This window comes from Trachypithecus francoisi, unplaced genomic scaffold (genome assembly GCF_009764315.1).
Source record: "Trachypithecus francoisi isolate TF-2019V2 unplaced genomic scaffold, Tfra_2.0 Lachesis_group21, whole genome shotgun sequence".
Classification (NCBI taxonomy): Eukaryota; Metazoa; Chordata; class Mammalia; order Primates; family Cercopithecidae; genus Trachypithecus; species Trachypithecus francoisi.
The window spans coordinates 23,055,928-23,083,094 of record NW_022681467.1 but is presented as its reverse complement, the minus strand read 5'-3'; the positions used below and the strand labels follow the sequence as shown (position 1 = coordinate 23,083,094).

The 27,167-nt window shown below is 55.3% G+C and overlaps 2 protein-coding genes and 1 long non-coding RNA gene across 23 annotated transcripts in view; 1 reads left to right on the top strand and 2 right to left on the bottom strand.

Annotated features, from left to right (window-relative positions):
• ADAM33 (ADAM metallopeptidase domain 33) overlaps positions 1–1,409 on the bottom strand; it is a 14,261-nt gene extending 12,852 nt beyond the window's left edge. For 8 of the 20 annotated variants that reach the window (XM_033185795.1, XM_033185797.1, XM_033185793.1 and 5 more), the window contains exon 1: positions 1,100–1,409. In XM_033185795.1, the coding sequence (XP_033041686.1) occupies positions 1,100–1,196 (97 nt within the window). In that variant the 5' untranslated portion in view covers positions 1,197–1,409. The remainder of the gene's footprint in view (positions 1–1,099) is intronic. The other 12 variants (XR_004431159.1, XM_033185789.1, XM_033185784.1 and 9 more) reach the window with 4 other exon arrangements.
• The window catches only part of LOC117068526, a 10,516-nt gene extending 395 nt beyond the window's left edge, over positions 1–10,121 (top strand). Inside the window, exons 2-3 of one of the 2 annotated variants that reach the window (XR_004431161.1) lie at positions 6,574–6,684; positions 9,599–10,121. This is a non-coding gene — a long non-coding RNA (uncharacterized LOC117068526). Of the gene's footprint in view, positions 1–6,573; positions 6,685–6,863; positions 6,954–9,598 lie in introns of those variants that run through there. The other variant, XR_004431160.1, reaches the window with a different exon arrangement.
• Positions 6,226–27,167, bottom strand: SIGLEC1 (sialic acid binding Ig like lectin 1). Its single transcript, XM_033185806.1, has 22 exons — positions 26,811–27,167; positions 26,095–26,454; positions 25,487–25,783; positions 23,365–23,631; positions 22,738–22,992; positions 20,895–21,194; positions 18,777–19,034; positions 17,373–17,708; positions 16,657–16,906; positions 16,541–16,545; positions 16,151–16,453; positions 14,223–14,483; positions 13,782–14,093; positions 13,018–13,269; positions 12,434–12,703; positions 12,103–12,354; positions 11,486–11,785; positions 10,925–11,185; positions 9,224–9,526; positions 8,870–8,972; positions 8,433–8,505; positions 6,226–7,899 (listed from the first exon to the last, which is right to left on the bottom strand). The coding sequence occupies exons 1-22, from the start codon at positions 26,857–26,859 to the stop codon at positions 7,840–7,842; spliced, it is 5,127 nt and encodes a 1,708-aa protein (XP_033041697.1). The 5' UTR covers positions 26,860–27,167; the 3' UTR covers positions 6,226–7,839.

The window sequence follows — 27,167 nt, the reverse complement described above, 5'->3', positions numbered from 1 at the left end:
CACATGGCCTTGCACGCACATGCTGGCCACGGGCACCCTGACCCCAATGAGGGGGAGAGGGGCAGAGCTGGAGCTCCAGTGACTGGGTGGATGGGAGTGGACCCCGAGGGAGCCAGGTTAGTATTGGGCACATAGAGCCCCCCTCTACCAGGGGTCCCGTCGCCTCCCCTGGCCCCAGGATAGGGCTCAGAGGGGAGGGAGTAGTGGACCGCCTAGGACCCTCCCCTGGGGCCAGAACAGAGCAGACCCCTGTACCTGTTTGGTCCCCACACAGTGCTGTGGAAGCCATGGCCCAGGCTGCACAGCCCAGCCCAGCCCTGCATGCCTCCTCCCTGGTTGTCCCCCCTGTGCCCTGCCAGGCACTTGCTGTGCAGGACTGGCTAATCCTCCCACCCGCTTGCAGAGGTTGTTACCAGCCCCATCTTAACATCTTTGTTTGGAGGGAGTAGGCTGAGGAGACAGTGCTGCCCTCTTCCCAGAGCACAACTAAACAGGCACCTTCTGTCTGGAAAGGCCCTTCTCTATCTCACCAAACAAGGCAACAATATAAACAACATGCACACTGCCCTGCCGCCCTGGGAGGAGGGACGAAGGGTGAGCAGGGCGGAGGCCACAGCTAGCTCTGCACCCTGAGAGCAAAGCAGGGACTCTGGGGGACTCTTGGGCATAGGGGCTTCCTGGAGGATGGAGCCCCGCTGAGTCCTAAAGGGTGGAGGTGCAGGAGCTGGTCACACGGTGGCGGGCGGATGGGGGTTGGGAGGTTGTGAGAGGGAGAATCCAGGCAGAGGGAGCTACGGGCTGGGGGCTGGGCTGCCCCCGAGGGGGAGGGGGCCACGCCCTCCGCTTTGCCAGAGGAGCGGCAGCCGGGCAGTGTGGGCAAGTCCTGGCCCGAGGCCAGCCCAAGTACACTTGTGCGTCCTTGGGCAGGTCCCACGGAGACGCCCCCAAACCGTCCCCACGCCCTGACCTACTGGCCGTGTGGTCCCGGGGCCGTGAGACCCTCTGCGCGCTGACCCGGGCTCTGAGCAGAACCCATCCCCTCCACCACCACCACCTCGCCTCGCCTGCCCCTCAGGGCGCACCCCGCCCGGGTCCTCACCTTGAAGCACCCCGGCGCCCGGCACTGGCCAGAGCAGCAGCAGCAGTAGCAGCAGCAGGAACGGGGACCCCCGAGCACTCCCGGGTCCCCAGCCCATAGCTGTGAGCTCCTCGGCCTCTACGCTGTGGCTCGCGGCTCCGGCTCCGCCCGGGCTGGATCGCGGCCGACCCACGTCCCATGCAGCCCCAGGCCGCCGCCTTCGGACCTTCCCGCCCCCACCCCCTACGGCCCGCCCTCGCTCCCGCCTCCCCTCCCCGCCAACCCCGCTCGGAGCCTGGCCTGGGGCCCCGACGGCGTGCGCCCTGGGGGAGCCGGGACGCCACTCCCGGACCGCGGCCCCTCGAGGGGTGGAGCTGGGCGGAAAAGGGAATCCATGCGGCGTCGGGTGACCGGCCTGAGCCGTCCCTCCCCGTCGGTCTCAAAGGTCCTCTACTCCTGTGAGGGGTAGAGAACCGCTGGGAAGGTTCTTTGAGGACCGCGGCGTGGTGGGGTGGGGCGATGGGCAAAGGCCGCCTGTCGCTGCTGAAGTCGGCCCTAGAAGCGCGATCTTCTGTGGTCTCCTGGGCCCAATCTCGGTGCCCTCCTCGCTACCCGTCCTGCCCTGAGGAGAGCCTGGTGGAGGTTGAGTCGGGTCATCCACCTGCGCTGGGTGCCCCCAGGGATGGGAAGGTCCAGGCCGCTGGCTGCGGCTGTCAGTGTTGCTGTCTCCGAACCACAGTGGCCGCCAGCCGCTGACCCTGGGGAGGAGGGAGCCAGTAGAGACGGAGGTCTTGGGGGCTTCATTGCTGGGCAAAGGCGGTGCAGCGGACAGAACAACCCTTTGTCCCTGGCGGTGGCCAGATGACAGAATTGTATAAAGCTACAGACTCCCAGACCTTGGAGACCTTTTTGGCCTCAGTAACACCTGTTTCATGTTTTAAAGTTTTGTTTTCCTACTCGGTGTAAATTTGGATGAGATGTTAACTTTTTTTTTTTTTTTTTTTTTGAGATGGAGTCTCCCTCTGCCGCCAGGCTGGAGTGCAGTGGCACGATCTCGGCTCACTGCAATCTCTGACTTCCTGGTCCAAGCGATTCTCCGGCTCACTGAAAGCTCCGCCTCCCGAGTTCACACCATTCTCCTGTCTCAGCCTCCCAAGTAGCTGGGACTACAGGGGCCCGCCACCACCATCCCCGGCTAATTTTTTTGTATTTTTAGTAGAGAGGGGGATTCACCCTGTTAGCCAGGATGGTCTTGATCTCCTGACCTTGTGATCCGCCCGCCCCAGCCTCCCAAAGTGCTGGGATTATAGGTGTGAGCCACCGCCCCCGTCCAAGATGTTAACTTTTAAGCAATTTTTTTTTTCTGTGACAGTTTCTCTCTTGTTACCCAGGCTGGAGTGCAATGGCACAATCTCAGCTCACTGCAACCTCCACCTCCCGGGTTCAAGTGGCTCTTCTGCCTCAGCCTCCCAAGTAGCTGGGATTACATGTATGTGCCACCACGCCCTGCTAATTTTGTATTTTTAGTAGAGACGGGGTTTCTCCATGTTGGTCAAGCTGGTCTCAAACTCCTGATCTCAGGTGATCTGCCCGCTTCGGCCTCCCAAAGTGCTGGGATTATAGGCGTGAGACACCGCACCCGGCCTACTTTTAAGCAAATCTATTTGTTTTTGAGAATTTGGAATGTAGTGATCTGATTAGTTCGAGCAGTGAGAGAAACCTACGTTCATATGTCTCAAAATCAAAAAGTACAGAAAGCATAGGGAAAGTCTTCGTGCTCTCAGCTCTCCTCCCCAACAGGAAACTAATATGATTAGTTTCTTTCATAGGCTTTTAGATTATTTTTATGTATACTCAAGACAATACAGACTTTTTTTCTCTTATTAACATTTTTCCGCACATTGATTTTTTTTTTTTTTTTTTGGTCACTTAATACATCTTAGATATCAGTGCATTTAGAGGGCTCTTGTTGTTCTTATGAGTATTATTTAGAGACAGGGTCTCACTCTGTCACCCACACTAGAGGGCAGTGGCCTGATCATGCCTCACTGCAGCCTTAAATCCTGGGCTCAAGGAATCCTCCCACCTCAGCCTCCTGAGTAGCTAGAACTACAGGCACGCAGCACCAGGCCCAGCTAAAATTTTTAGTTTTTCTGTAGAGAGGGGGTCTCACTTTGTTTCCCAGGCTGATCTCAAACTCTGGGTCTTGGCCGGGCACAGTGGCTCTTGCCTGTAATCCCAACATTTTGGGAGGCCGACGCGGGCGGATCACTTGAGATTAGGAGTTTAAGACCAGCCTGGCCAACATGGTGAAACTCCATCTCTACTAAAAATACAAAAATTAGTTAGGCATGGTGGTGAGCGCCTGTAGTTTCAGCTACTCGGGAGGCTTGAACTCAGAAGGTGGAGGTTGCAGTGAGCCAAGATAGTGCCATTGCACCCCAGCCTGGGCAACAAGAGTGAAACTCTGTCTCAAAAAATAAAAATAAAAAAGAACTCCTGAGCTTAAGTGATCCTCCTGCCTCAGCTTCTCAAATCATTGGAATTACAGGAGTGAGTCGCCACACCTGCCCAGCTATGAGATTACTACTTATTACTACTTTGGATTTTCAAATCAACTTCATTAAGGTATAATTTACACATAATAAAATGCACTTATTTTAAGTGGCCAGTAAGATGAATTTTGATAAGTGTATATACCTGCATAAGCATCACTATAACACAGACACATTCCCTCACCCGCAGAAAGAGCCCTGTGCCCTTGCAACCAAACTTCCCCACTCTCAACCCCAGACAACCACTGATCTGTTGTTCTCTGTCTATAGATAAGTTTTGCCTGTTCTAGAATCTCATATACATGGAATTATGTGGCATGTACTCTTCTGTGTCTGGCTTCCTTCCCTCTTTCCAATGTTTTTGAGATTCATTTACACTATTTTGCATATCAATAGTTTGTTCCTTCGTATTGCTGAATAGTGTTTCGTGGTTTGAGAGAACCAGTTTCTCTACTCACCAGTGCAACATAGGGTTATTTTGCAGTTTGGGGCTCTTATAATTGGAGCCATATTTACACGGAGAGAGAGAGGAAGAAAGAGGGAGAGAGAAATACTTATTATAGCAATTGGCTCACATGATTATGGAGGCCAAAAAGTTCCAGTATCTGCCATCTGCAAGCTGGAGAACCAGGAAAGCCAGTGGTGTGATTCAGTTTGAGTCCAAAGGCCTGAGAACCAGGAGCACCAATATGGAGGTGACTTGAGCTCAGAACAAGTTGGGGACAGGAAAGCAGAGCAGCCCCCCAGAGCAGCCCCTCAGCGACACCTCTTCAGTAAAGCAAGGTTGAACACAGAGGGGCTGGCTTCAGTGTGGATGTCAGGTAGAGAAGGCAGCTCTAGGAGCTACTCTGGCATCCTTGCTTACTGGTGTTCTTACCTCGAACTGGCCAACTCCTACTTAAACTGCAGGCCATGGCTTTAATGTTCTGTCATTCAGAGGTTGTCCCTTACCCAAAGCCAGGTTAGCATCCCCTGAATGACACTTCTCCCTGCAACACGTTTCACAAGGCACTATAGTCGTCTACTTCCCTGTCTGTCTCCCCAAGCTCCTGAGCTCCATGTGGTCTGGGAATATGTGTGTTACTCACTTCCTAGCACAGTCAGTGCTAATAACTGACTGTGGAGGGGGCGCAGTTGAAGAGCCACATGGGGATCAGAGTCTTCCTTATACAGTTGACACCTCCCAAACCCAGATGAGCTGTGTCCAAGTGCAGGTCAGAGGAGTTTTCTGCCGAAGTCTCTGAGCAAGGGTTTATTTACATTTTGAGGTTGTAGGGGAGGAGATGAGGCCATCAAACCAAAGCTGAGGAAGAGGGATCCTAGGATGCACTGAGCAGCTCCAGGCGCGCCCAACAGCACCTGGGAAAGATGACTTCTCCACTAGCTTGTTGGCCTCACCCTCCAGAGGAGCATCGGAAAGTGTCCTGGGAAACAGGCAAACCAGTGAGCGTTAACCCTTTGAAGTACTTGGCATGGGTGACACCACCATCTGTAAACATGACTCCTCCCAAGGAGTGATGCAGAACAGGATGTCTGAGGGAGGCACTCTGACTCCAGCCCTCAGAGATGGCCAGGGTGGCACCTCGAGATGACAGGCTGATGCTTGGGTGCCCCAGAAAAAATCTTGTGTATGAATGGGGGCCCCAAAGCCAAGGGTTCATCCCTGACAGCCTGGTGCATTTAGAGGGAAACTTTTTGTCCCTTGGCAAGGTGGGTGGAATTTCAGGTCCATAGGCAAGGATATTTTAACTTTAATAGATACTGTCAAACAGTTTTCCAAAGTCATTATACATACTCTGTGATTCTACTTATATAGAGTTCAAAAACAGGCAAAGCAAATCTATGGTGTTCGAAGTCAAGATAGTAGTTACCCTTGTAGGGGCTGCAACTGGTACAGGGTGTAAGGGGAGACTGTGGGATGGTCTGTTTCTTGATCTGGGTGTGTTTGCTTTTGGAAAAGTCCTTGAGTTGCATTTATAATGTGTGAACTTTTCTGTATGTTACACTTCAATTAAATGTACGAAAAGTCTCAGGAGGCCTCAGACCACTGGAAGCGAACACAACAAATCCCTCTGAGAACCCTGCGATCCAAGATGGACATATGTCCCCTTGGAAGTACACGGAAGCAGATGAAGACTCCCAAGCCAGATATTCCCAAATCCCCCAGTAGCCGCAGCTTCAGCGGCTGCTTATAATCCTCCCCTCACCCTCTCTTCCCCAGACAGCCCCCAAACATCTGGCTGCATTTGGCTTGCTCTCTCCCTGTCCCACCTCTGGATTTAGTCCATGTTCTCCACCCTCCCCATTGTCAGCAATGTAGACAAGACAAATGCTTAGTTCACATGCCCACCTGCTGCATGCCATGCATGGTACTGGTCATCGTGGGTGGCAAATGTGAGCAACACATGGAGCCTCAAGGAGCAGAAAGGGACATAAATCACTTCAGCATAAGGTAATTTGTGATAAATGTCATGTAACTTGCAGCCCCTGGCCCCCTCCTACAGATGGTGTCTAAGAATAAACCCCACTAACTTGAGACTCCTCTGTGTTCTAGCCCAGTTGTTTGGCTTGCAAGAAAGAGACTCACTCCAGTTGCGTCATAGGATGGAGTTTTATTGGGAGGACATTCTGAACAGGCTCCCAGCAAGAGTCTGCCAATGGAGCATGAAAATGAAAGGGCCTGGAATGAGGGAGGGTGCGGCCTCTGCTACACAAAGTTCACCTGGCCTCCAACTGCCTCCCAGCCTGTTAGCTCCTGTGCCAACTCCCACTTCTCTCTCTGTTTTTCAACCCAAATCCTAGAGCAGAGGGCTCTTAGCTCCTCCCACCATTTCCACCAGGCTGCAGGGGAGTCACTAGCCCACTCAAGAGTTCTCTTCTCTTGGTCCCTGATTCGCAGGGGCACGTCAGTCCTTCTTGGTAACTCGTTCTCTTTAACAGCCCGACACAGGGTCTCCAGGAAAAGGACAGGAGTCCACTCAGCCATGGACAGGGATGCATCTGGAGCAGGAACAAGGATGCTGACGACATCTGTGTCTGCCCTCCACTCTTGTAAGTGCCAGTAAGGCAGTACCCAGCCACTGGGGGTACAGGTGGTGGTAGGGGTGGGGGGAATGAAGGCATCTCTTCTTTCAGGGGCCAAATCTGGCACAAGGATGTCTTCTTAGGCAACTCCACTGCCTGGCTCACTCTCTCCCTAGGAAAACACCAAAACTTTTTTATTTCCTCAGTCTTAGTGTGAGAGTGATCACCTCTTCCAGGAAGCCCATGACCAGAATGGCCAGTGGCACACCCAGGCCCTCAGTAGATGGGCACTGAGACGAAACATGGCCTGCTGATGGCATTCCCAACAATGTCAAAAGTCCCAGGGCTGAGCCCACAGTTGAGAGTCCTTTGGAAGTCCAATTCCAAATGTCCTCTGTACTCAAAATAAAAACTACATTTCCCAGTCTCCCTTGTAGCTTGGAGTAGCCATGTGACAATACTCCAGCCAATGGGAAGTGACTGGAAAAGTCCTGTGTAGCTTCTGGGTTGGGTTCACCATGGGCATGGGTGTGCTTCTACCTCCACTCTTCCCTCTTCTGGCTGGAGGGCACTTGGACAGAGCAGGACGATGGTGAGCCTCACAATCAAAGGCAACATTTTAGGGATAGATAAAAGGAAGACAGAAGGATCCTGAGCCCCATCATCTTAAACCATCGTAACAGCCAGACTAGCATGGGAGAGAAAAATAAAATTCTATCATGTTGAAGCCACTGTATTTGGTCTCTTGTTAGAGCAGGCTGACTGATACTCTACTGAATACAGAGTGCCTTGACGAGCCTCTGAGGATGCTGTAATCCAATCAAAGTTCAGGGTGGCTTTCGAGGAGAAGGACGTGAAAGGGCAGGGCTTCCTTTGCGGGAGAAATGGAGAGAAGGGAGGAGATCCAGAGAAGAGAGAGTGAGAGAAGTGGTCATCATGATCGGCTCGGTGCTCTTCAGTGTCCTCCAGGGTCAACACTCTCCTGGGTAGACCTCTCACCACCCATTTTTTTTGGGGGAGGGGTGGCCAAGAGGCTTGGGGCCAGGTCATAAAAAGTCAGATGTCACAGAGCTGTTTTCATAGAGGCAGGCAGGACCCAATGCTGCCTCATTCACATTCACAGGCTGGAGTCATCACAGATGCTGGCCACCTTCTCCTCTGGAGGGCAGGTAACACCACTGGTCAGCCCAGGGGTGGGGCACACGATGAGGTCTCACATGTGGCTGCATCAGGATCAATGAACTTCCCATAGAGAAAACCCTGGTTACAGGAGGCCTCTGGGAGCCAGGGCAGGCTCCCAGGCCCCTAGCCTTAGGTAGGGTCCCAAGAGGATTGGTGGGAGTGTGCATGGCTGGAAGTGTGACTTGGAGCCCTGGCCCACCAGGTGAATCAGCTGCAGAAGGGACACACCACAGGGGAGGAGAAACTGACTTTCACTTCTGCCCAGGTGATGGGCAGGCTCGGGAGTGGGGAAGAGGCCTCAGATCAAAGGTGGGGGAGTCAGAGCATGCGTCTTGGAAATGGAGGGGATGCTGCTAAGTCCAGAAAGTCTCCCCTAGTCCTCTAAGCCAGCCACCAGCAGACAGAGGGATTCTCTCTGCCCCAAGCAGAACAGGGCTCTCCTATCTCCCGAGGGGCTCCTGGTTCCCTGCATGCTGTCCCCAACCTCCCCTTGGTCCCAGGCACCATCCCATAAATGACAGCAGTCTGCAGATGCCAGTCGACACTGTGGGTTAGCTGGGTATTGTATCTGCCCGCGTGTGTTGAGTGGATACCTGCGTGGTCTCTTTCTGAAAAGTCATCTCCACCGAATTCTCGCCCATGCTCTGCTTATAAACACGCCTCCTTCTGCAAGGCCCAGAGTAGACTCAGAGAGCCTCTCCCCTCCCCACCTGCTGCCCCCATTCCTCTCCCACTCCCCACAGGCTGGCTCCAGACCACCACAGTGTGGTGGAGAGTGGGTGCTTCCTCTGTCTTCCTCCCTAGCCCTTGCTTTAGCACAGCCAGGGCAGAGAGGAGGAAAGAAGAAAACTACAGCAAGGAGGATTCAGGGGCAATTCTAGAAGGGATTCCCAATTTGGAGGGGCAGTCTGAGAAGTAGGCAGCCTGTGAACTTGATAGGAGGTCCTAAAGGACCTGGGGGAATTTGAGGGGAAGATGAGCTGGGCTGCCTTACCCCAATCTTCTGGCCCACCCCTGGCTCCAGACCTACCTCCAGGTGTAGCAGGCCCCCAGGCCCAACAGCAGGAGCAGGAGGGCCAGGAGCACTCCCAGGACCCAGAGCAGCTGCTGGAACTGGTGCAGGCGGTGCAGGGCTGGAACACAGAGGGGGACTCAGGGCAGCCATAGCTGCAGGCCCCCAGTGCTTCCTTCCAAGGGGACCCACCCAAGATGAAACCTTCTAACTTCTGCTTTATCTCTCCACACAAGGGAGCCCCTAGCAATCAGTTCAGAGTAGACAGGCAAGTTGTGCTGCAGCAGAAGGGATACAGGGAAGGAAGCCTTTGGGCCTAAGAACTGAGCTTTTGTGCAGAGTGGCCTGGGAGATGGAGCCCCCTCCCCTTACCTCTGACCCCAAAGTAGGTGGAGGTAGAGGCAGAGCCCAGAGCATTTGAGGCAGAACACACGTATTCCCCTTGGTCGCTGGGCCTCAGTGCCTCGATGTCCACCCTCAGGGCATTGGGGGAAGCCAGGACATGGATGTGTGGCTCTGCAGGGGCGCCCTGAGGCTGACTGGAGGCTACCAGTCGACTGCCAAGGTGGAGAGTCAGGCTGGCAAGGGGCTCGCTGTCCACTCGACAATCCAGGATGCCCCGGAGGCCACTCTCAGGCTCCACGAAGACCATCATGGTGGGCGTCTTGGGAGGGTCTGTGGGAGGAAGGCAGTGTGGTGATTGCAGAAAATGACCACAAATTCCTCCCCCCCTGCACCCATGCACAGTGACTGCTGCTCCTCCCATTAAGAAGCAGAACCTATTTCCTCAGTCCTTGAATCTGTGACTCAGTTTGACCAACTGAAGAAAGAAGTGACATTGTGCAACTTCAGAGCCAGATCTCAAGAGACCCTGTAGCTTCTGTTCTGCTTGTTGGAACACAACAACGTGGGAAGCCCAGGCCAGCCTGCTGGGCACATGTGGCCCAACCGGCAGCCACGAGTGTGCAGTCATCTGAGACCACTGGACAACAGCAGCCACATGAGGTGTGAACAACAGAACTCCCCAGCTGAGCCAAGCCCACAGAATTGAGCAAATAACATGGCTTTTGTTTGAAACAGTAAGTTTTGGGGTGGCTTGTTATGTAGCAATAGCTGACTGACACAGTGTAGGCTTTGGTGAAGGCTGGAGTGGGAGACCAAGACTGATGAGGGTCTATTGTGTGCCAGACATTCAGCATGCTTTATTTCTTTTGTTTTTTTTGGTTTTTTTTCTTTTTCTTTTCTTTTTTTTTTTTTTTTTTTTGAGACAGAGTCTCAGTCTGTCACCCAGGCTGGAGTGCGCTGTGGTGATCTTGGCTCACTGCAACCTCCACCTCCCAGGTTCAAGCGAGTCTCTTGCCTCAGCCTCCTGAATAGCTGGGATTACAGGTGTGTGCCATCATGCCGTGCTAATTTTTGTATTTTTAGTAGAGACAGAGTTTCGCCATATTGACTAGGCTAGTCTCGAACTCCTGGCCTCAAGGGATCCACCCACGTCAGCCTCTCAAAGTGCTGGGATTACAGGCATGAGCCCCCGTGCCCATCCATTTATTTCTTTTTTTTTTTTTTTTTTTTTTTTGAGACGGAGTCTCGCTCTGTTGCCCAGGCTGGAGTGCAGTGGCCGGATCTCAGCTCACTGCAAGCTCCGCCTCCCGGGTTCACGCCATTCTCCTGCCTCAGCCTCCCGAGTAGCTGGGACTACAGGCGCCCGCCACCTCGCCCGGCTAGTTTTTTGTGTATGTTAGTAGAGACGGGGTTTCACCATGTTAGCCAGGATGGTCTCGATCTCCTGACCTCGTGATCCGCCCGTCTCGGCCTCCCAAAGTGCTGGGATTACAGGCTTGAGCCACCGCGCCCGGCCCCATTTATTTCTTATACTACTTGCAAGATGAGGTGAATGATGTATTCCCCATTTTACAAGATCACACAACCAGACAGCGGGAGAGCCAGGATGCCAACCCAGAACTCAATATCCATGAAGTCTTCACTCTTGGCAGACAGAAGAGGAGGAAGAACTGAGGTGGGCGTGTGAGATGTGGGGAAACTAAGGCAGGGGAGGAGGTTCACACTCACAGAGCACACGGAGCATGACCGGAGTGGAGGCAGCAGCCCCAGTGGGGAGCTCAGCCAGGCAGTGGTACATCCCAGCTTGAGCACGAGCCACGTGGGTGAAGGCAAGAGTGGGCACAGGGTCCACGTGCAGCCGCCGGTCATTCCAGAACCATGCAAAGGTGGAGTTGCCCATAGGCCCAGGGCCACCCAGGAGGCGGCAGCTGAGGTTCAGGGCAGCGCCCTCAGGCACGTCCAGGCCAGGCTCTGCCACCACGCGCACACCTGCGGGTGGAGGATAGATAGGTGGTTGGGGATCTGTAGGCCTCGGGGGCTGGAGTCTCTGGGTGGACCTCTGAGGGGCCTCTGCACATTGTGGGAAGGTCTCAGTCTGACTTGGGATTGGGCTTTCCAAGGTGGAACTGTGCCCCCTCCAGTGGGAGCTGTGCCTCCTTCATCAGATTAGGCTTCTCAAGGCAGGGCTTTCTCAGACCAGACAGCCCGCTCTAGTGAGAGCTCCAGCCCCTCTCATAGACTTGGACCTGACAGCATCAGAGCCCCTCCTCCTCCCCATCTCCCACTCACCTTCTACCTGCAACCGCCCAGTGGTGCTGATTGAGCCCAGCAAGTTTTGGGCTGTGCAAACATAGGTGTCATCACCTGCGGGCACCTCTTGCACCTGCAGCCGTAGGGCATTTCGGGCCACCTGGACATGGCCTGTCCCTGATGCCAAGCTGTGGACCCCGCCGCTCGTGGCCAGCACCTTGCCATCATGAGATAGGGCCAGCTCAGCAGGTGGCTCACTGTCCACAGTGCACTGTATCACAGCCATGGATCTGGCCCTGGAGTCCCGGAAGGAGGACAGGACAGCGTCCTGAGGGGCATCTGTGGGCAGGCAGGGCACAGATGCGGGCCTTGCTTAGGCACCCCGCATGGTGCATTGCCCAGTTGCCTGGGGTTGGCCAGGCTGAAGCCTCTGGACCAGTGGCCACCTCCTAGAAGTGCCACCTTCCCAGGAGTCCTGTGGGCAGAGTACTCCAGGCACGGCTTATAGGACTGTCTCTTTCTCCAGCACCTATGTCCTCATTCCCCAACTGCCTATTCCTGGGCCCACTGCAGTCCTGTGCCCACTCCCACCTGAGCCCAGCGCACCCGCCACCACCCTCCTCCTGGGCAGCCCTGGCCAAGGACCCCCTGCTCACAGAGGACTTGCAGGGCAGCAGGACGGGAGCTGCGGGTGCCCTGGGCATCCTGGGCCTGGCAAGAGTAGGCGCCTGCATGAGCTCGCGTGGCCACCGGGAATGACAGCGAGGCAGCTGGACCCTCCTGCAGCCAACGACCATTGTGGTACCAGGCATAGAGGGTGGGTGGGCGGGCAGCAGGGTCCTCACAGGTCACTGTGATGGGGGCACCTTCAGGCACGGTGGCCTCTGGAGCCAGGATCACCCGTACACCTGTACCAAGGAGGCCAGGATCAGCCAGACACCACAGTGGGTTTCCATCTCAGTGGGCTTGGCCTGGGCCCTGCCTCACCCTCCAGCCGCAGCTCCAGGGACGTGTTGGCCTGGCCCAGAGGGCTGCGGGCAGAGCAGCTGTAGAAACCCTCGTCACTGGGCTGTGGCTCCCGCAGCTCCAGGCGCAGAGTGTTGGGGACAGAGGCTGCTGTTGAGGAGGCCAAGAGGCGACCGGCATGGCTGAGGGCCAGTTGGGCAGGCGGGCGGCTGTCCACAGTGCACAGTACCAGGGCCATCTGCCCACCACGGCTCTCCAGGAAGTAGGTCAGGCGCAGGTTGCGGGGTGCATCTGCAGGGCATGAGAGGCTTACAAGGAGTCACAGGCGGCAGCCTGCAGAAGGCCAGTTTGCAGGTGTCATTCAAACTCAGGAGAGCCCTGGCTCCCCACCCCAATGGCTCCCAACCACCCAATCTGAGGCACTGCTCCTCTGCCCAGACAGGACTCACCCCAGTGCCCCCTACTCTAATGCTCCTTGCCCAGTGCTCCACTAGCTACTGGGTACCAAGTTCCCCACTGGACACCTGTGGGGTTCTGGCCATGCCCTGATCCCTGTGCGCTGCTGTCACACCTGCCAGCCCCACCCTGCATCCAGCCAGACTCACAGAGGACGTCCAAGGTGATAGGTCTGGAGAGGCGGGGTGCCTGACCAGGGGGGCCCACACCACAGCGGTAGGAGGTGGCATCCCTGACTGTGACGTTGGGCAGGGGGATGGAGCGGGCATCCAGGCGCTGCTGCCCATCCTGGTACCATGTGTAGGTGAGCTGGGCCGGGTGAGTGGTCCACACAAGGCAGGTCAGGTTCACCAGCTGCCCCTCCCGCACGGTGGTCCCGGGCCACACCTGCACATTCACAGCTGGGGAGAGGGAGAGCACAGGACACCAGCGAGGGTCTTGAGGCTGTGTATAGCAAGCCACCTGTCTCCATGTGGGTGAGCTGCCCTTACTGCTGGGGAGCCCCTTGGCCTCTGGGAGCCCCAGGTGGCCCACCTATAAATGGGGCTCAGAGGTCGAGCTTGGGAATCGCCCACTGGCTCCTGAGTGGTCCCCAGTGGAGTTCCGCAGAGTCCTGGAAGGCCCTGAGCCCCTCCCTGACCATGGCTGGGGGCAAATGGGGAGACCGCACACCTCCCCTCCCCTGCTGCACTTTCTCCTGAAATTCCCTCTTTAGTTTTATCCACTGGGCATGCATGTAAAATTTGGTGTTTAAAAAAGGTTCTCCCATGAAACTCAAGTCTGGAGTCCACCACCCTTAGGAACGGTGGGAATGGGGATCACTCCTACGCCTCCAGGCTTCTAGAACCCTGTCCCACCTCCTCTCCTCTTTTAAAGAAGACACACACACACACACACACACACACACACTGACCTTGAGCGTTGAAGTCAGCTGAGGCTGAGGCCTGGCCCAGGGTGTTGGAGGCCTCACAGGTGTAGACACCCTCATCCTCCAGCATCGCCCCATGGATCTCCAGACGCAGTGTGTTGGGGGCCACAGCCGCCTGCAACCTGGGAGAGCTGCTTTCAGGTCCCCCCACACCTTGTAGGGTGGAGGCCACAAGGCGGTCCCCATGGAGCAGCTGCAGCTGGGCCGGAGGGTCACTGTCGACACGGCACAGGAGGAGGCCCAGTCGCCCAGGGCCTGTGTCCATCAGGGTAGTGAGTGTGACCTGGCGTGGGGCATCTACACAGGGTGGGGAGTGGTCAGGACCCAGTCAGGGGGTCCCTCATCCAGGGCCCTGTCACGTGACAGAGCCCAGGACCAGGGGACTGCATTCCTTCCCCAACACATAGACGAGATGAAAGTCCTTACAGGACACGTGGAGGCTGACGGGTACAGCTAGGCTTGTGGTGGCTGAGCCTGGGGCCTGGGCTTGGCAATGATAGGCCCCAGCTTGTGTCAAAGTTATGGCTGCAAAGCGGAGTGTGGCCGAGGTCGACTCCTGGAGGGGCTGGCCATTCCGATACCAATGATATGAGGTCCCCTCCGGGACTCCTGTGGGTACCTGGCAGCTCAGGACCACAGCCTGGCCCTCTTGGAGCTCAGGTGATGGTGACACCTGGACCCAGGCTCCTGCAGGGGAAAACCAAGAGCAGGTGAGGGCTCTCCACCACACCTCCCACAGTCTGGGACCATGTGCGTGTCCACCTAGGACTACACAACCCAATTCCGTGAGTTGGAGCCATAGCCCCCTTCCAGACCACCACCAAGGCCCACTCAGCCCCATGCCTTGCCCCTCCTGCTCCCCACTCTTCTGCACAGGTTCCATGCTGGCATTTACCTCCCACCACCTGGTGAGATGGTTTTACTGTGTCAGTCATATTTCGCCTACCAAAGCATAAGCCTCATGGGCACTGGACTTGTGTGACCTGTGACCCCAGTTCCAGGCACCGTGCCTGCATGTGTTAGCTCCTGACAAATGTTGGTTCAACCCATAAAGTACTGAAAAGGGAGGGATTTAGATCATCCTAGGGCCATTGTCCTAACTAGGAGCTGGACTCAGCATGGGTGACCAAGGGCTTGGAAGGGAATGTTAGCAGCTATGTGATCTTGAGCGCCCTCAACAGGCCGGCCCTGCATTCAGACTCCAGGCCTCAAGAGCACAGGAACTGGGGACCAGGCAAAGGGCAGCTCCTCGGTGGCCCCTGGGTCTGAAGCAGGAGAACCGCAGGGTACAGGGAGTGAGATGGAGGGACAGCTGGAATGCTAAGCAAGAGCACAGACCACGCCTGAGACCATAGCCAGCAGGGTCATGCAACTGGGGAAAAGCTCCTAAAACTCGAACCTTCAATTTCTCCCTGAGAAATAGGTATGCTAAGTAAGAAAAGATTCACAGAATCAAGGCTCAAAGTAAATGTCCCAAAATTGGTGCTGTCGGTCACCGTGGTGGAAGAAGCATGTGTGTTCCTTTGACCTTCGCATTATGGGTATTATCTTTCCTTTGTCCTGGTTTATTTGTTTAGGGAGAATTTTGTTTTGTTTTGTTTTTGTTTTTGTTTTAAGACGGAGTCTCACTCTGTCATCCAGGCCAGAGTGAAGTGCAATTTCAGCTCACTGCAACTTCCATCTCCCAGGTTCAAACGATTCTCCTGCCTTAGCCTCCCGAGTAACTGGGATGACAAATGCCCACCACCACACCTGGCTAATTTTTGTAATTTTAGTACTGTGTTGGCCAGGCTGGTCTTGAACTCCTGACCTCAAATGATCTGCCTGCCTCAACCTCCCAAAGTGCTGGGATTACAGGCATGAGCCATGGTACCCAGCCTGAGGGAGGATTTTTATAGAGACTATATATACATGTATATACACACACACACACACACACGTATATGTGTATATAAATAAATATGAATATATTATGCATAAGAATACACATAATGTATATTTGTATGTGTATATATCATACATAACATATGTGCATAATATATACATATTTATGAGAATGTTTACTATGTAACAAAATTTTATGATCACAAAGTAAGTTATTGCAGAAAGAGCTCCCACCAAGCAAGCCACCTTGTGAATTGCTACTGTCTCCTAGTGGCTGCTGCAGTTATTACAGGTGAAAATATCTAGCTGGAGGCAAAGGGAGGCCTTCTGCTGGCTGGCTGGAAACTGCCCTTACCAGGACTGAAAAATACACATTTCTGCATAAAATTCACAAGACCCAGCCCAAAGTCTGACCAGAGTAGCCTCCAGGGCATCAGAGTCTACCATATCTTCAGAAGACTGACACTCACCTCGAACCTGGAAGAAGAGTGAGGTGTTGGCTGATCCAAGAACATTTGTGGCCTCACAGCGGTAGCTGCCAGAGTCCCCAAGGCCCAGTTCTCGGACCTCTAACTTCAGGGAGTTGGCCTCAGCTTTAGCCTGGAGCCGACCACGGGATGGGACCTGGGGACCCAGGCTAGTGGCCAGGAGGTTCTCCCCATGGAACAGGGCCAGCCGGGCCAGGGGGCGGCTGTCCACAGTGCAGACAAACACAGCCATGTGGCCCTGGCCAATGTCTAGGAGGGCTGACAGCTCTGGAGGGTCCGGGGGATCTACAGGAACAGAGTGAGCTGAGGCCACGCAGCCTAGCTCACCACATTTCAACTGCCACACTATGTCCCCCACCTCCTGCCACACACACAGCCTAAGCCACACTCTTTCCTCCCCAAACCCCAGCCCAACCCCTGGTTCTCCCCAGACCACCCCTCTACCCTCCAAGTCCCCAGGCTGCCCATGCTAGTCACCCACAGAGTACACTAGGAGCACAGGAGTGGAGAGTTGGGCGCCAGCCTCGGTGAGGATGCGGCAGGTGTAAAGGGCAGCATCAGTTCTGGCCACGGGCAGCAGTGTCATGGTCTCCAGGGGACCCTGGGCCCACAGCACACCATTTCGGAACCAGGAGAAGTTGGCAGGGCTGCCAGCGGCTTCCCGGCTCACGTTGCAAGTCAGGTTGGCTTCTGTGCCCTCCTGAAGCGTGTGTGATGGTGCAATGTCCAGGACAGTGGCTGGAGAGCAGGTAGCACAGGCTCACTGACCATCCCCTGCCCCCAGGAGTCAGAGGTCCAGCCACTCTTCTGGAAGGAACAGGAAGGAGGCCCCCTGGGGTGCCCACAGGGTTAGGGAGAAAAGCAAGCCAGCTCACAGGGCAGCCTGGGAGAACTGGGCCCTGGGGACTGTGCGGGCCCTGGGCAGAGAGGGTTGCAGTACAGGGAAGGAGGACAAGGCAGCCCAACTGTTCCAGCTGGGGAGTCCTTCCTCAGAGACCAGCTGTGTACTGTGCCGCCTGTCCCCGGCCTGAACAGAGATCATGGGAAGGAGCAGCTTTGCTCTTCCTGAATGTGGAGGAGGGCAGCAAGGGGCCCCCACAGCTGCACAGAGTGGTTTTGCCTGATTAGATCCTCCCGGGAGCAGAACAGTCCAGAACTCCAGCCCCTGTCCCCAGGCCGCCCGGGCATTCCCTGCCCAACTCACCCTGGCCATTGAAGGTGGCTGAGGCAGAGGCGTTGCCCAGGGCATTGCTGGCCTCACAGAGGTACAAGCCCTCCTCCTCCAGCAAAGGGTTGTGAATCTCCACGCGCAGCAAGTTGGGGCCTTTGGTGACCTTCATGCGTGGGGAACAGCCCCCACAGGTGCTGCAGCCACCCCCTGATGGCAGGGAAGTGGCCACAACACGGTCCTTGTGGAGCAGCTGCAGCCTGGCGGGGGGGTCGCTGTCCACACGGCACAAAAGGAGGCCTTGCCGTCCAGCCCCGGCCCCAATGGCATCGAGGTCTAGCCTGGTGGTGAACGTTGGTTGGCGAGGGGGGTCTGCAGGGAGGAAGAACATGAGCACTCATCCCACGGTCGCTGCCAGGGCCCCATAAGCCTGGCTAGGCTCCCAGAATACATTGGACAAAGGCAGATCCCTAGGGCTGCCCCAGACAGCTGCGCAGACTGTGCCCTGCACAAGGGCAATCAGACCAGGGTGGGTGGAACTCAGCTCATGCTCCTCAAGCTAGGCTGTGCCCTGATGCTGACTGAGTCTTCCCAGAAGAAGGAGCACCATTTTCTAGCTCAAACAAAGGTGCCGTATGGGCTGACTGCCACCTTGCGTTAAGTGCCTTGCATAACTGCTGCTAAGCAGGGTGTCCACCTAGCAGTCAATGCCTTACCTGCACCCAATGCCTTACGCCTGCACCCAATGCCTTACCACGAGCCTCCCCTCAAGGTCTGCCCTGCAGCTTATCTCTGATCTCCAAGCCAGATCCTGTGATACTAGTGAATGCATAGAATGGCCTCTTCCTGAAGGCTTCTGGAGACAGGTGGCCAAAAGAGAGCCATTAGCCGCGGCCCCCATGTGATCTCACTCAGACACCAGAAAACCTTGCAGAGGCGACTGCTCTCTGACAGTTTTGGGATGTGGCTCCGGCACATGCGTGGCAGGGGAAACCTCTGGAATCAGGCCCTTGGTCTCATATGGAGCCTCCCCGCTTGGCGGATGCAGAGGGGCCATCTGTCCCTGTGCTGAGGGGCTTTGCCTTGGTGTCTATGGGAGCCCAGCGCAGCCTGTGGGGCATGTGCACAAACAGAGGAGTATGGTGTCCCAGGGCTCACCCATGAGGACAGAGCATGGATGTGGTGCCCATATTTAGCTTGAGGCTGGGACAGAGAAACCCACAGGGCTGGGATTGGAGGGTAAAGACATGGAGAGGTAGAGAAGGCCCCAGCCTCATTTCCTAAACTTCAGTCCCAGGTAGAGAGGCCAATCGTGGCCAGGCCTGTGACCCAGGCCTCCTGATGTAAACCCTGGGGCGGGGCAGGGCAGGACAGGGTTGGGGGTCCTGGAGGAGGTGCGGTGGTCCCGGCAGGAGGCTGCAGCAGGTGGTGGCTGCTCACAGAGCACAGTGAGAACGGCTGGCGAAGAGGGGCCACTGGCACTGTGGCCGTCCCGGGCCCGGCAATGGTATGAGCCTGCGTCAGTGCTGGAGGCCGCGGGGAGCCGGAGGCTGCTGCTGGGGCCCTCGTGAAGCAGGGCTCCATTCAGGTACCAGGAGAAACGGGCATCAGGCGTGGGGCTCAGGCTGCTTCTGCAGCTCAGTGTCACTGCCTGTCCTTCCACCACCTCGGCTGCCGGGCTGATGAGGAGACGGGCGGCTGCAGGGAGAGGAAGAGGCTGGGAAGGGTCCCGCCTCTCCACCCCCCCCATGCTGCCCTATATAAAAAGCCTTCTAGGGTTCTCCTTTCCCCCACACTACTGTAGGTAGCTCTGGGCTTTGTGGTGGATCAGGAGGGTTTGCCCTGGAATGCCAAATCAGATCTATTGGTAGTAGCTGGTTGCAGCGTGGTTGAAGATTCAGAGCCAGAGCCCAGACTTATGTCCAACACCTGGCTTGACTGGACATGGTAGCTCATGCCTGTAATCTTAGCACTTTGGGAGACTGAGACAGAAGGATCTTTTGAGGCCAGGAGTTCCAGACCAGCCTGGGCAACACAGTGAGACTCCATTTCAAACAATTTTTTTTTTTTTTTTTTTTTTTTTGAGACTGAGTCTCACTCTGTCTCCCAGGCTGGAGTTCTGTGGCATGATCCTGGTTCACTGCAACCTCTGCCTCCTGGGTTCAAGTGATTCTCCTGCCTCAGCCTCCCAAGTAGCTAGGATTACAGGAGTGCCACCACACTCAGCTAATGTTATACATTTAGTAGAGACAAGGTTTCACCATGTTAGCCAGGCTGATCTGGAACTCCTGACCTCTGGTGATCCACCCGCCTCAGCCTCCCAAAGTTCTGGGATTACAGGTGTGAGCCACTGTGGCCAGCTTTTTTTTTTTTTGGATGGAGTCTTGCTCTGTCACCCAGGTTGGAGTTCTGTGGTGTGATCTCAGCTCACTACAACCACTGCCTCCCAGGTTCAAGCAATTCTCCTGCCTCAGCCTCCCTAGTAGCTGGGACCACAGGTGTATGCCACCACACCTGGCTAATTTTTGTGCTTTTAGTAGAGACGGGGTTTCACCATGTTGGCCAGGCTGATCTCGAGCTCCTGACCTTGGGTGATCCGCCTGCCTCGGCCTCCCAAAGTGCTGGGATTGCAGGCATGAGCCACCGTGCCTGCTCACATTTTTTTTTTTTTTTAATTAGCTGGGTGTGGTGACATGGGCCTGTGGTCTCAGCTACTTGGGAGGCTGAGATGGGAGGATGGCTTGAGCCCAGGAGTTTGAGGCTGCAGTGAGCCATGAACATACCATTGCCTAGGCAACAGAGAAACACCCTATCTCAAAAAACAGAAACAAAAATCTGGCTTGATCAATTAGCTACCATGGGCCTCAGGAGGAGGGAAGGACAATGCACATACCGAATGTTGGAAGACCCTACTTTTCTTTCTTTCTTTTTTTTTTTTTTTTGAGACAGAGTCTCACTCGTGTCATCCAAGTTGGAGTGCAGTGGCGCAATCTCGGCTAACTGCAACATCCGCCTCCCAGGTTCAAGCGATTCTCCTGCCTCAGCCTCCCAGGTAGCTGGGACTACAGGCACTCGCCACTATGTCCAGCTAATTTTTGTATTTTTAGTAGAGATGGGGTTTCACCATGTTGGCCAGGATGGTCTCGATCTCTTGACCTTGTGATCCACCCACCTCGACCTCCCAAAGCGCTGGGATAGGTGTGAGCCACTGCGCCCAGCCAGAAAACCCTACTTTTCTATCTGGCTTCCCACATCTGACTGCTAGCATAGACCCTGCTCCCAAAATTTCATAATTAAAAAATAATGAATGCTTCTGAGGGACTCTCCACGTTTAGAGTCAGTGTATACGCAAAGGAATGATGTGACCTGTTGTGTTTCCCTTTTTGCCTTGACTTTCAGGAAGCTCTGAGATTGGGTCACTGCACAGCCCCTTTCATGTGACCTAGCCAGCTAGCTCAGTCCTGCAGTTGAGTCCACTAGACTTCTAGAAGGAACAGGCTGGAGCAGGCTCCTCCTCAGGCTCCCTCCACTCTCCCTGGCTGCCGGTGCCCCTCTTACCATTGGCATGGAAGTCCAGGGTGGAGGTTGCATTTCCAAGGGAGTTGGTGGCTGAGCACTTGTACTCCCCACTGTCAGCTTCCTCCAGGTCTCGGATCTCCAGGCGCAGGGAGTTGGGACCAGAGGTACCACTGAAGCGTGGGCTGTGATCACTGTCCCCGGAGGTGGAGGCCAGGATATGACCCCTGTGTGACAGCACCAGTGTGGCCAGGGGCTCACTGACCACAGAGCAGTGAAGGATGCCCACAAGTCCCGCCTGGGTCTCCAGGAAGGCTGTCAGGACTGGGGTGAGAGGCGGGTCTGTGTGGAGACGAGAGGCGGGCCTGTCACCCTCATTCCCTGGATACCCTGATACAACCCGTGACCTCTCCACCCCTTTGTCCCACAATGCCCTGGGAGAAGGGGGTGATCCCAAAGCGCTGAATACACTTTTGTCCTTGGCTGGGCTGGGCACATCACTCTGCTGTCCCAAGCAGTGCTCGAGGCCACCCTGCAAGTGGGGATAGGAGCCCCACTTCAAAGATGAGAAAACTAACAGAGAGATCTGGTGAGGGACAGCACCTTAGCCAGGTAACCAAAGTGAGCGTCATCAGCAATGGGACAAGCTGCCAGGGAGTGCCTCCTGACAGGGCAGAGCAGCACGTCCATCTGCAGCCTCCCGCCAGAGGGCATGGTCTCAGGCCATTCAAGTCAGGCAAATGTGGAGTGAGGGACCCCCTCAGAACAGCAGGCCTGAACTCTGCAAGTTTCAATGTCAAGAATGACAAGGAAAGACTGAGGAACAGTCCCAGACTAACAGAGAATGAAGAGACACAACGACCCAATGCAGTGTGTGAACTGTGATTATATTCTGGACCAGAAAAAGGATAACTACAAAAGACAGTATTAGGTCCATTGGTAAAATGATTATAGCTTAGATAATAGTCTTCTATCAGCTGGGTGTGGTGGCTCACACCTGTAATCCCAGTACTTTGGGAGGCCGAGACAGGTGGATCACCTGAGGTCAGGAGTTCAAGACCATCCTGGCCAACATGGTGAAACTCTGTCTCTACAAAAACACAAAAATTAGCCAGGCAGGATGGTGGGTGCCTGTAATCCCAGCTACTTGGAAGGCTGAGGCAGGAGGAGAATCACTTGAGCCCCAGAGGTGGAGGTTGCAGTGAGGGCAAGATTGCACCATTGCACTCCAGCCTGGGCAACAGAGCGAGACTCTATCTCAAAAAAAAAAGTCTTCCATCAATGCTAAATTTCCTGCTCATGATCATTGCATTGTGGTTATGTAAGAGAATGATCTCAGGAATTTAGCGGTAAAGAGCATCATGTCTGCAGCTACAGGAATATAAATATGTAGGTAGATACATACATAGATAACATATTCATATGTATATATAGAGTGTGCATATATGTATATGTGCCCATGTCCACATAGAGTGGATGTGCATACACACAAGTGCCCATATATGTACACATGTATATATGCAAGTCTATATCCATACATTTATATGTATGTATGTACGTGTGTGTGTCTGTGTAGACAGCGAGAAAGATAAAGCAAATGTGCCAAAATGTTAATAAATGGGAAATCTAGGTTAAAGGTATATAATCATTCTTTGTCTTTCTCTGCAACTTTTCGTAAGTTTAAACTTCCAAATAAAAAGGTTTTATAAAACAGGAGGGAGGTCAAAACCGTGCCCAGGTGTGTAGAGCTGGGACGTGAGCTCAAGGCCACCTCCAGGTAAGTGGCCTTGAAGTTCCCATGCGCAGGACCCCAACCCTTCCTTGGGGCTCCACTGTCTGGCCCTGCTCTGACTGTGTCCAGTGCCACCCCACCCTGGCCACTTACGGTTGACTACCACGCCAACAGGGCCCGCACGCTCGCTGCCGTGGGCGTTCTGCACCTCACAGAAGTAGAAGCCAGTATCAGCCCTAGTGACGGAATGCAGCCGGAGGATATGGGAGTGGGCGTCCTCCAGCGGGACATGGTTCTTGTACCAGCTGTAGTGGAGATCACGGGGCGCCTCGTTGGGTGTGTTGCAGCCTAGCGTCACTGTCTGGTTCTCCAGGATGGGACCTGCTGGGCTCACCTGGACCTCAGCCACTGCAAGGGCAGCACAGGGAGTGATGGGGGATCCTAGCCAACTTCCAGTCCCAGCCCCACACAGTCCCCAGGTCTCAGTCAATCAGCCTCAATCTCTGCACATTCTAAACCACCCACCTGCCACTACAGTGGAGCCTCCCGGAGTGCTCTGCATCTGTTCGTCTGGCTCACCAGGACCCCCTGACACCCCACTCTTTGTGGGGGTATTGTCACCTGTCTCATGGTAAGGCAAGGCTGGGACTCCACACATGCATCCAGGAAGCACCGGGTTATGCCAGTTGCTGGCTCTGCCCTGCCCTGTTGCCTCTCCGTCCCTGAGGCCTGAGCCCCTCCCTATTCTCTGGCCAATACACAACCTTCCCAAGAACTCACTGAAGATGTGGAGGCTGATGGGGGGTGAGACCAAAGAGCCCACACCGTTCTCAGCTTGGCAGGTGTAGACGCCAGCATCACTCCATGCTGCCTGGGGCAGGTGCAGCACACCAGTCTTGGTTTGGAGGCGCATCCCATCCTTAAGCCACTTAATGGAACTGACTGCAGGGTAGCTGCTGTTCACCTGGCAGGTGAGTGTGACCGGCTCACCTGGAAGGATGTTTCTCCCCGAGGGGCTGAGGAGGATCTTCACACCCTTGGGGGCATCTGAAAGGCACAGTGGGGGGTATCAGGTAAGGTGCTTGGGGAGGCAGGGGATGGCACACTTCTTCTTGTCCCCCTTTCAAAGCTCTGTCCTAAGGAAGTATGCCCAGATAAAACAGCAGTCCCCTTCAGTCCCCACCCAGGGCATGCTCTGTCCGCCCATGTCCATCCCTTTCCTCCCCCCTGTGCCTGACGCATTCCTATGCCATTGAGAGCTGATCACGTGACACTTGGCCCAGCGTCCAGCCTACCCCACTAGCTGTAGTTTTCTGCTTCCCAATGCTGTCCATTGCCCCTCCTCTATTTGAGGCGAGCTCCGCACACAGGGCCATGGGTACCCCACTGCTAGCATTAGTGGCCTGTGGAAGCTATTGGTAAGGGACCAACCACCTAGTGGGAGGGGGCCAAAGGCAGTATCAAACGAGCTCTGAAAATAGTTACCCAGTTTGTCAGGAGGCCAACAATGCAAATAAACTGCATTTCCTGAAATCTTGTTCCAAAGCCTCTCTCTGTGTATTCAAGTGTTTTATTCTTATTTTTTTAGAAACAGGGTCTGGCTCAGTCACCCAAGCTGGAGTACAGAGGCACAGTCATAGCTCACTGCAGCCTGAAACTCCTGGTCTCAAGTGATCCTCCTGCCTCAGGCTCCCAAGGAGCTGGGACTACAGGTGTAAACCACCACATCCGGCTAATTTTTGTTTTTTAATTTTTTGTAGAGACAGGGTCTCACTATGTTGTCCAGGCTGGTCTCGAACTCCTTGCCTCAAGCCATTCTCCCACCTTGGCCTCCCAAAGCACTGGGGTTACAGGTGTGAGCCACTGTATCCGGTCTCAAGTGTTTAATATGTGCCAGACACTCTTCTAAATACCTTACCTGGGTCATCTCCTTTATTTGCTTTTTGTTGTTGTTGTTGTTTTGAGACATAGTCTCGCTCTGTCACCTAGGCCGGAGGGCAGTGGCATAATCACAACTCAGTGCAACTCCACCTCCTGGGTTCAAGCAATCCTCCTGCCTCAGCCTCCCTAGTAACTGGGATGACAGGCACGCGCCATCACACCTGGCTAATTTTTATATTTTTACTAGAGACGGGGTTTCACCATGTTGGCCAAGCTGGTCTTGAACCCCTGGCCTCAAGTGATTCACCTGCCTCGGCCTCCCAAAGTGATGGGATTACAGGCGTGAGCCACCGCACCCAGCCCATCTCCTTTAATTTTTATCATAAATCTATGAGACAGGAACCATCTATTGTTATCTTCACCTTAGACATGAGAAAACAGAGGCTCTGGGAGGCAAGGAACTTGCCTGAAGTTTTCACAGCTAGTGGGTGGGTGGAGCCAGCAGCCAGATGCCTGTGAGCAGCGATTGTCCTAGAATAGGCTGCCCCATTTGAGATGGAAGATGCATAACCAATGGAAACCCGGGCTTTCTCCCCACTGACTCATAGCCGTGCCTGCGTGACACCCTGGTCCCCATTGTCATGAGCAGGCTTAAGGCAGGAAAGGGATAAACCCTACCTGCGCAGCATCCTCCAGCGCGGGGGAAATCCCAGGACGCTTGCTGCCAACCCTGAAGCTGTGTGGGAGCTCCTGTTCCCCAACCCTTTGTGTCTCCCTTTCTCTGCCCAACCTGGCCTCAAGGATAAGCCCCTTGGAAGCAGTAGGAGGTGGAAGGGAACCATTTAACGAAGCCCTCGGGGCTCAGCAGAGTCTCTCCACTTGCCCTACCCTGGAGGCCCAGGTGCAGCCTGGTTTTGTGTCAGGAGCAAAGGCTCCGTTTCTGTGGGCTGAAGAGGGGCTGGGTTTTGTCAGGGAGCCACAGATGTGCTCAGCCACAAGGGTGTGTCCCCAGACAACTCACACTTCACTTGGAGGTGAATCTCGCTGTGGGCCCTATGATTGGCCACGGAGAGCTGGCAGCGCAGGATCCGGCCGTGGTCCTGCCAGGACATGGCCATGTGGAGGGTCTCCAGCTGGCTGACGCCGGTGGGCTCAAACTTCTGGCTGTTGAAAGTGACAGAGCGAGCAGGGTCCTGGCCTTGCCATTGCAGTCTGACCTGCTCCTGCAGGCATGCGTAGGGGGTGGAACAGTTGAAGTCCACCTCTGTGCCCTCGAGAAGCTCCACCGGGGAGGCGATGGTGGGAACCCTGGGCTCCTCTGAGGACACAGACAGCAGCGCTCAGGACCCCCTTTCACCACCCCTGAGATCCCTTGCCCTGGAAACCCCAGCTGAGGAGAGAGCCCTGGGGAGGGGGCTTTTAGGGGAAGGAAAGGAAAGGCGCTTTCTACTCCAGCCCCACTTGGGTGAAAACAAGGGAGAACCAGCCCTGGGCCTGCACCGGGGCTGGAACGGAGGCTGAGACTGGCTGGGGTTAGAGTCAGCACAAGGGCTGGGGCTGAGAGCCAAGGGGTCCAGAAGCAGCTTGGGAATCCCTCCCGGGTAGCAGCCAGGCCGCCCCACTTATCACCTGTCACTGTGACCAAGGTGCCTTTCACATCTGACCAGCGGTTGCCCTCACTGATCTCGAAGCGGAAGTTGTAGGAGCCAGAGTCCTCGGGCTGTAGGTCCTTCAGCAGCAGGTTGCACACTTTGTGCTCGGGGTTCCCCACAAACTCGGCGCGCCCGCGGAAGTGGGCCTCCACCAGCTTGGGGTCCGCTGAGTGGCTTGCCACCTGCCGTCGGCCCGAGTAGTCATAATACCAGATGGTCGTTATGCCGTCAGGCACCTCCACGTCGGCAGGGAAGCTGAAGATGCAGGGGATAAGCAGGCAAGACCCCTTCACACCCTGTACGTCCTGGGGACTGGAGACTCCCCATGAGGCCTGGCCTGGGGGAAGAATAGCAGGGGGACAGAGAAGAGGGTGATACAGAGCCCAGAGAACTGCCCCAGGGAAGGTGCTCCAGATGGGCTCCCAAACGCTGCCCTACCCCAAGAAATGCACACTTAGAGCAGCCCTTCTCAGTGCCCCCGGGGTCAGTCCACTGCCCAAGGCTGCTCAGAGGTTTGGTAGGGTGGCTCCAAGACAGATCATAGCTTCCTGCCCGGCTCCCGGCCACTGCCCTACTGGGTTCTCCCTTGACCTCAGCAACCAAACCTGTGACCCAGGCATAGTCTAATCTGCCAAGGGCTGGACTTATGAAGGCTGGGCCCTGGAAGACAGGCACCAGGCCCGCAAAGCTTACCTGGTGAGAAGAATGAGGCCAGTAGGAGAAGCTCGGGCAAGAAGCCCATAGCAGGTTCTTGTGTTGTTCCTGTTGCCTAAGAGGGTGGTGCACACCGCACTGGCTGGGCACACAGGGGCCTCCAGGGACACCTCTGGGCACTTCAGCCCCAGCACCTGCTGGGAGTCCAAGCCTGTGTCCCCACCTCCTCTGCTGGCCAACTCAACAAGAGAGCAGGGCTCTTAAGGAACTCTGAGTCAGCCACCAGCAGAGAGCCAGGAGGCCACGTTCCCAGCTCAGGCTGTGCTCAGGAATGCCCTCACTTGGTGGCCTGCCTCAGAAAAGCCTGTGTGTCCCTTGGCCCTACCCCAAGTTCTG

Bases quoted from the DNA above. Each gene is read 5' to 3' on its own strand.
- SIGLEC1 (XM_033185806.1), bottom strand. From the start codon at position 26,859: ATGGGCTTCTTGCCCGAGCTTCTCCTACTGGCCTCATTCTTCTCACCA. The intron at 23,632-25,486 runs GTGAGTTGTCTG...TGTGCCTTTCAG, and splicing joins GATTCACCTCCAAGTGAAGT to ATGCCCCCAAGGGTGTGAAG. The intron at 16,907-17,372 runs GTGAGTTGGGCA...CCTGCTCTCCAG, and splicing joins AGCCACCTTCAATGGCCAGG to CCACTGTCCTGGACATTGCA.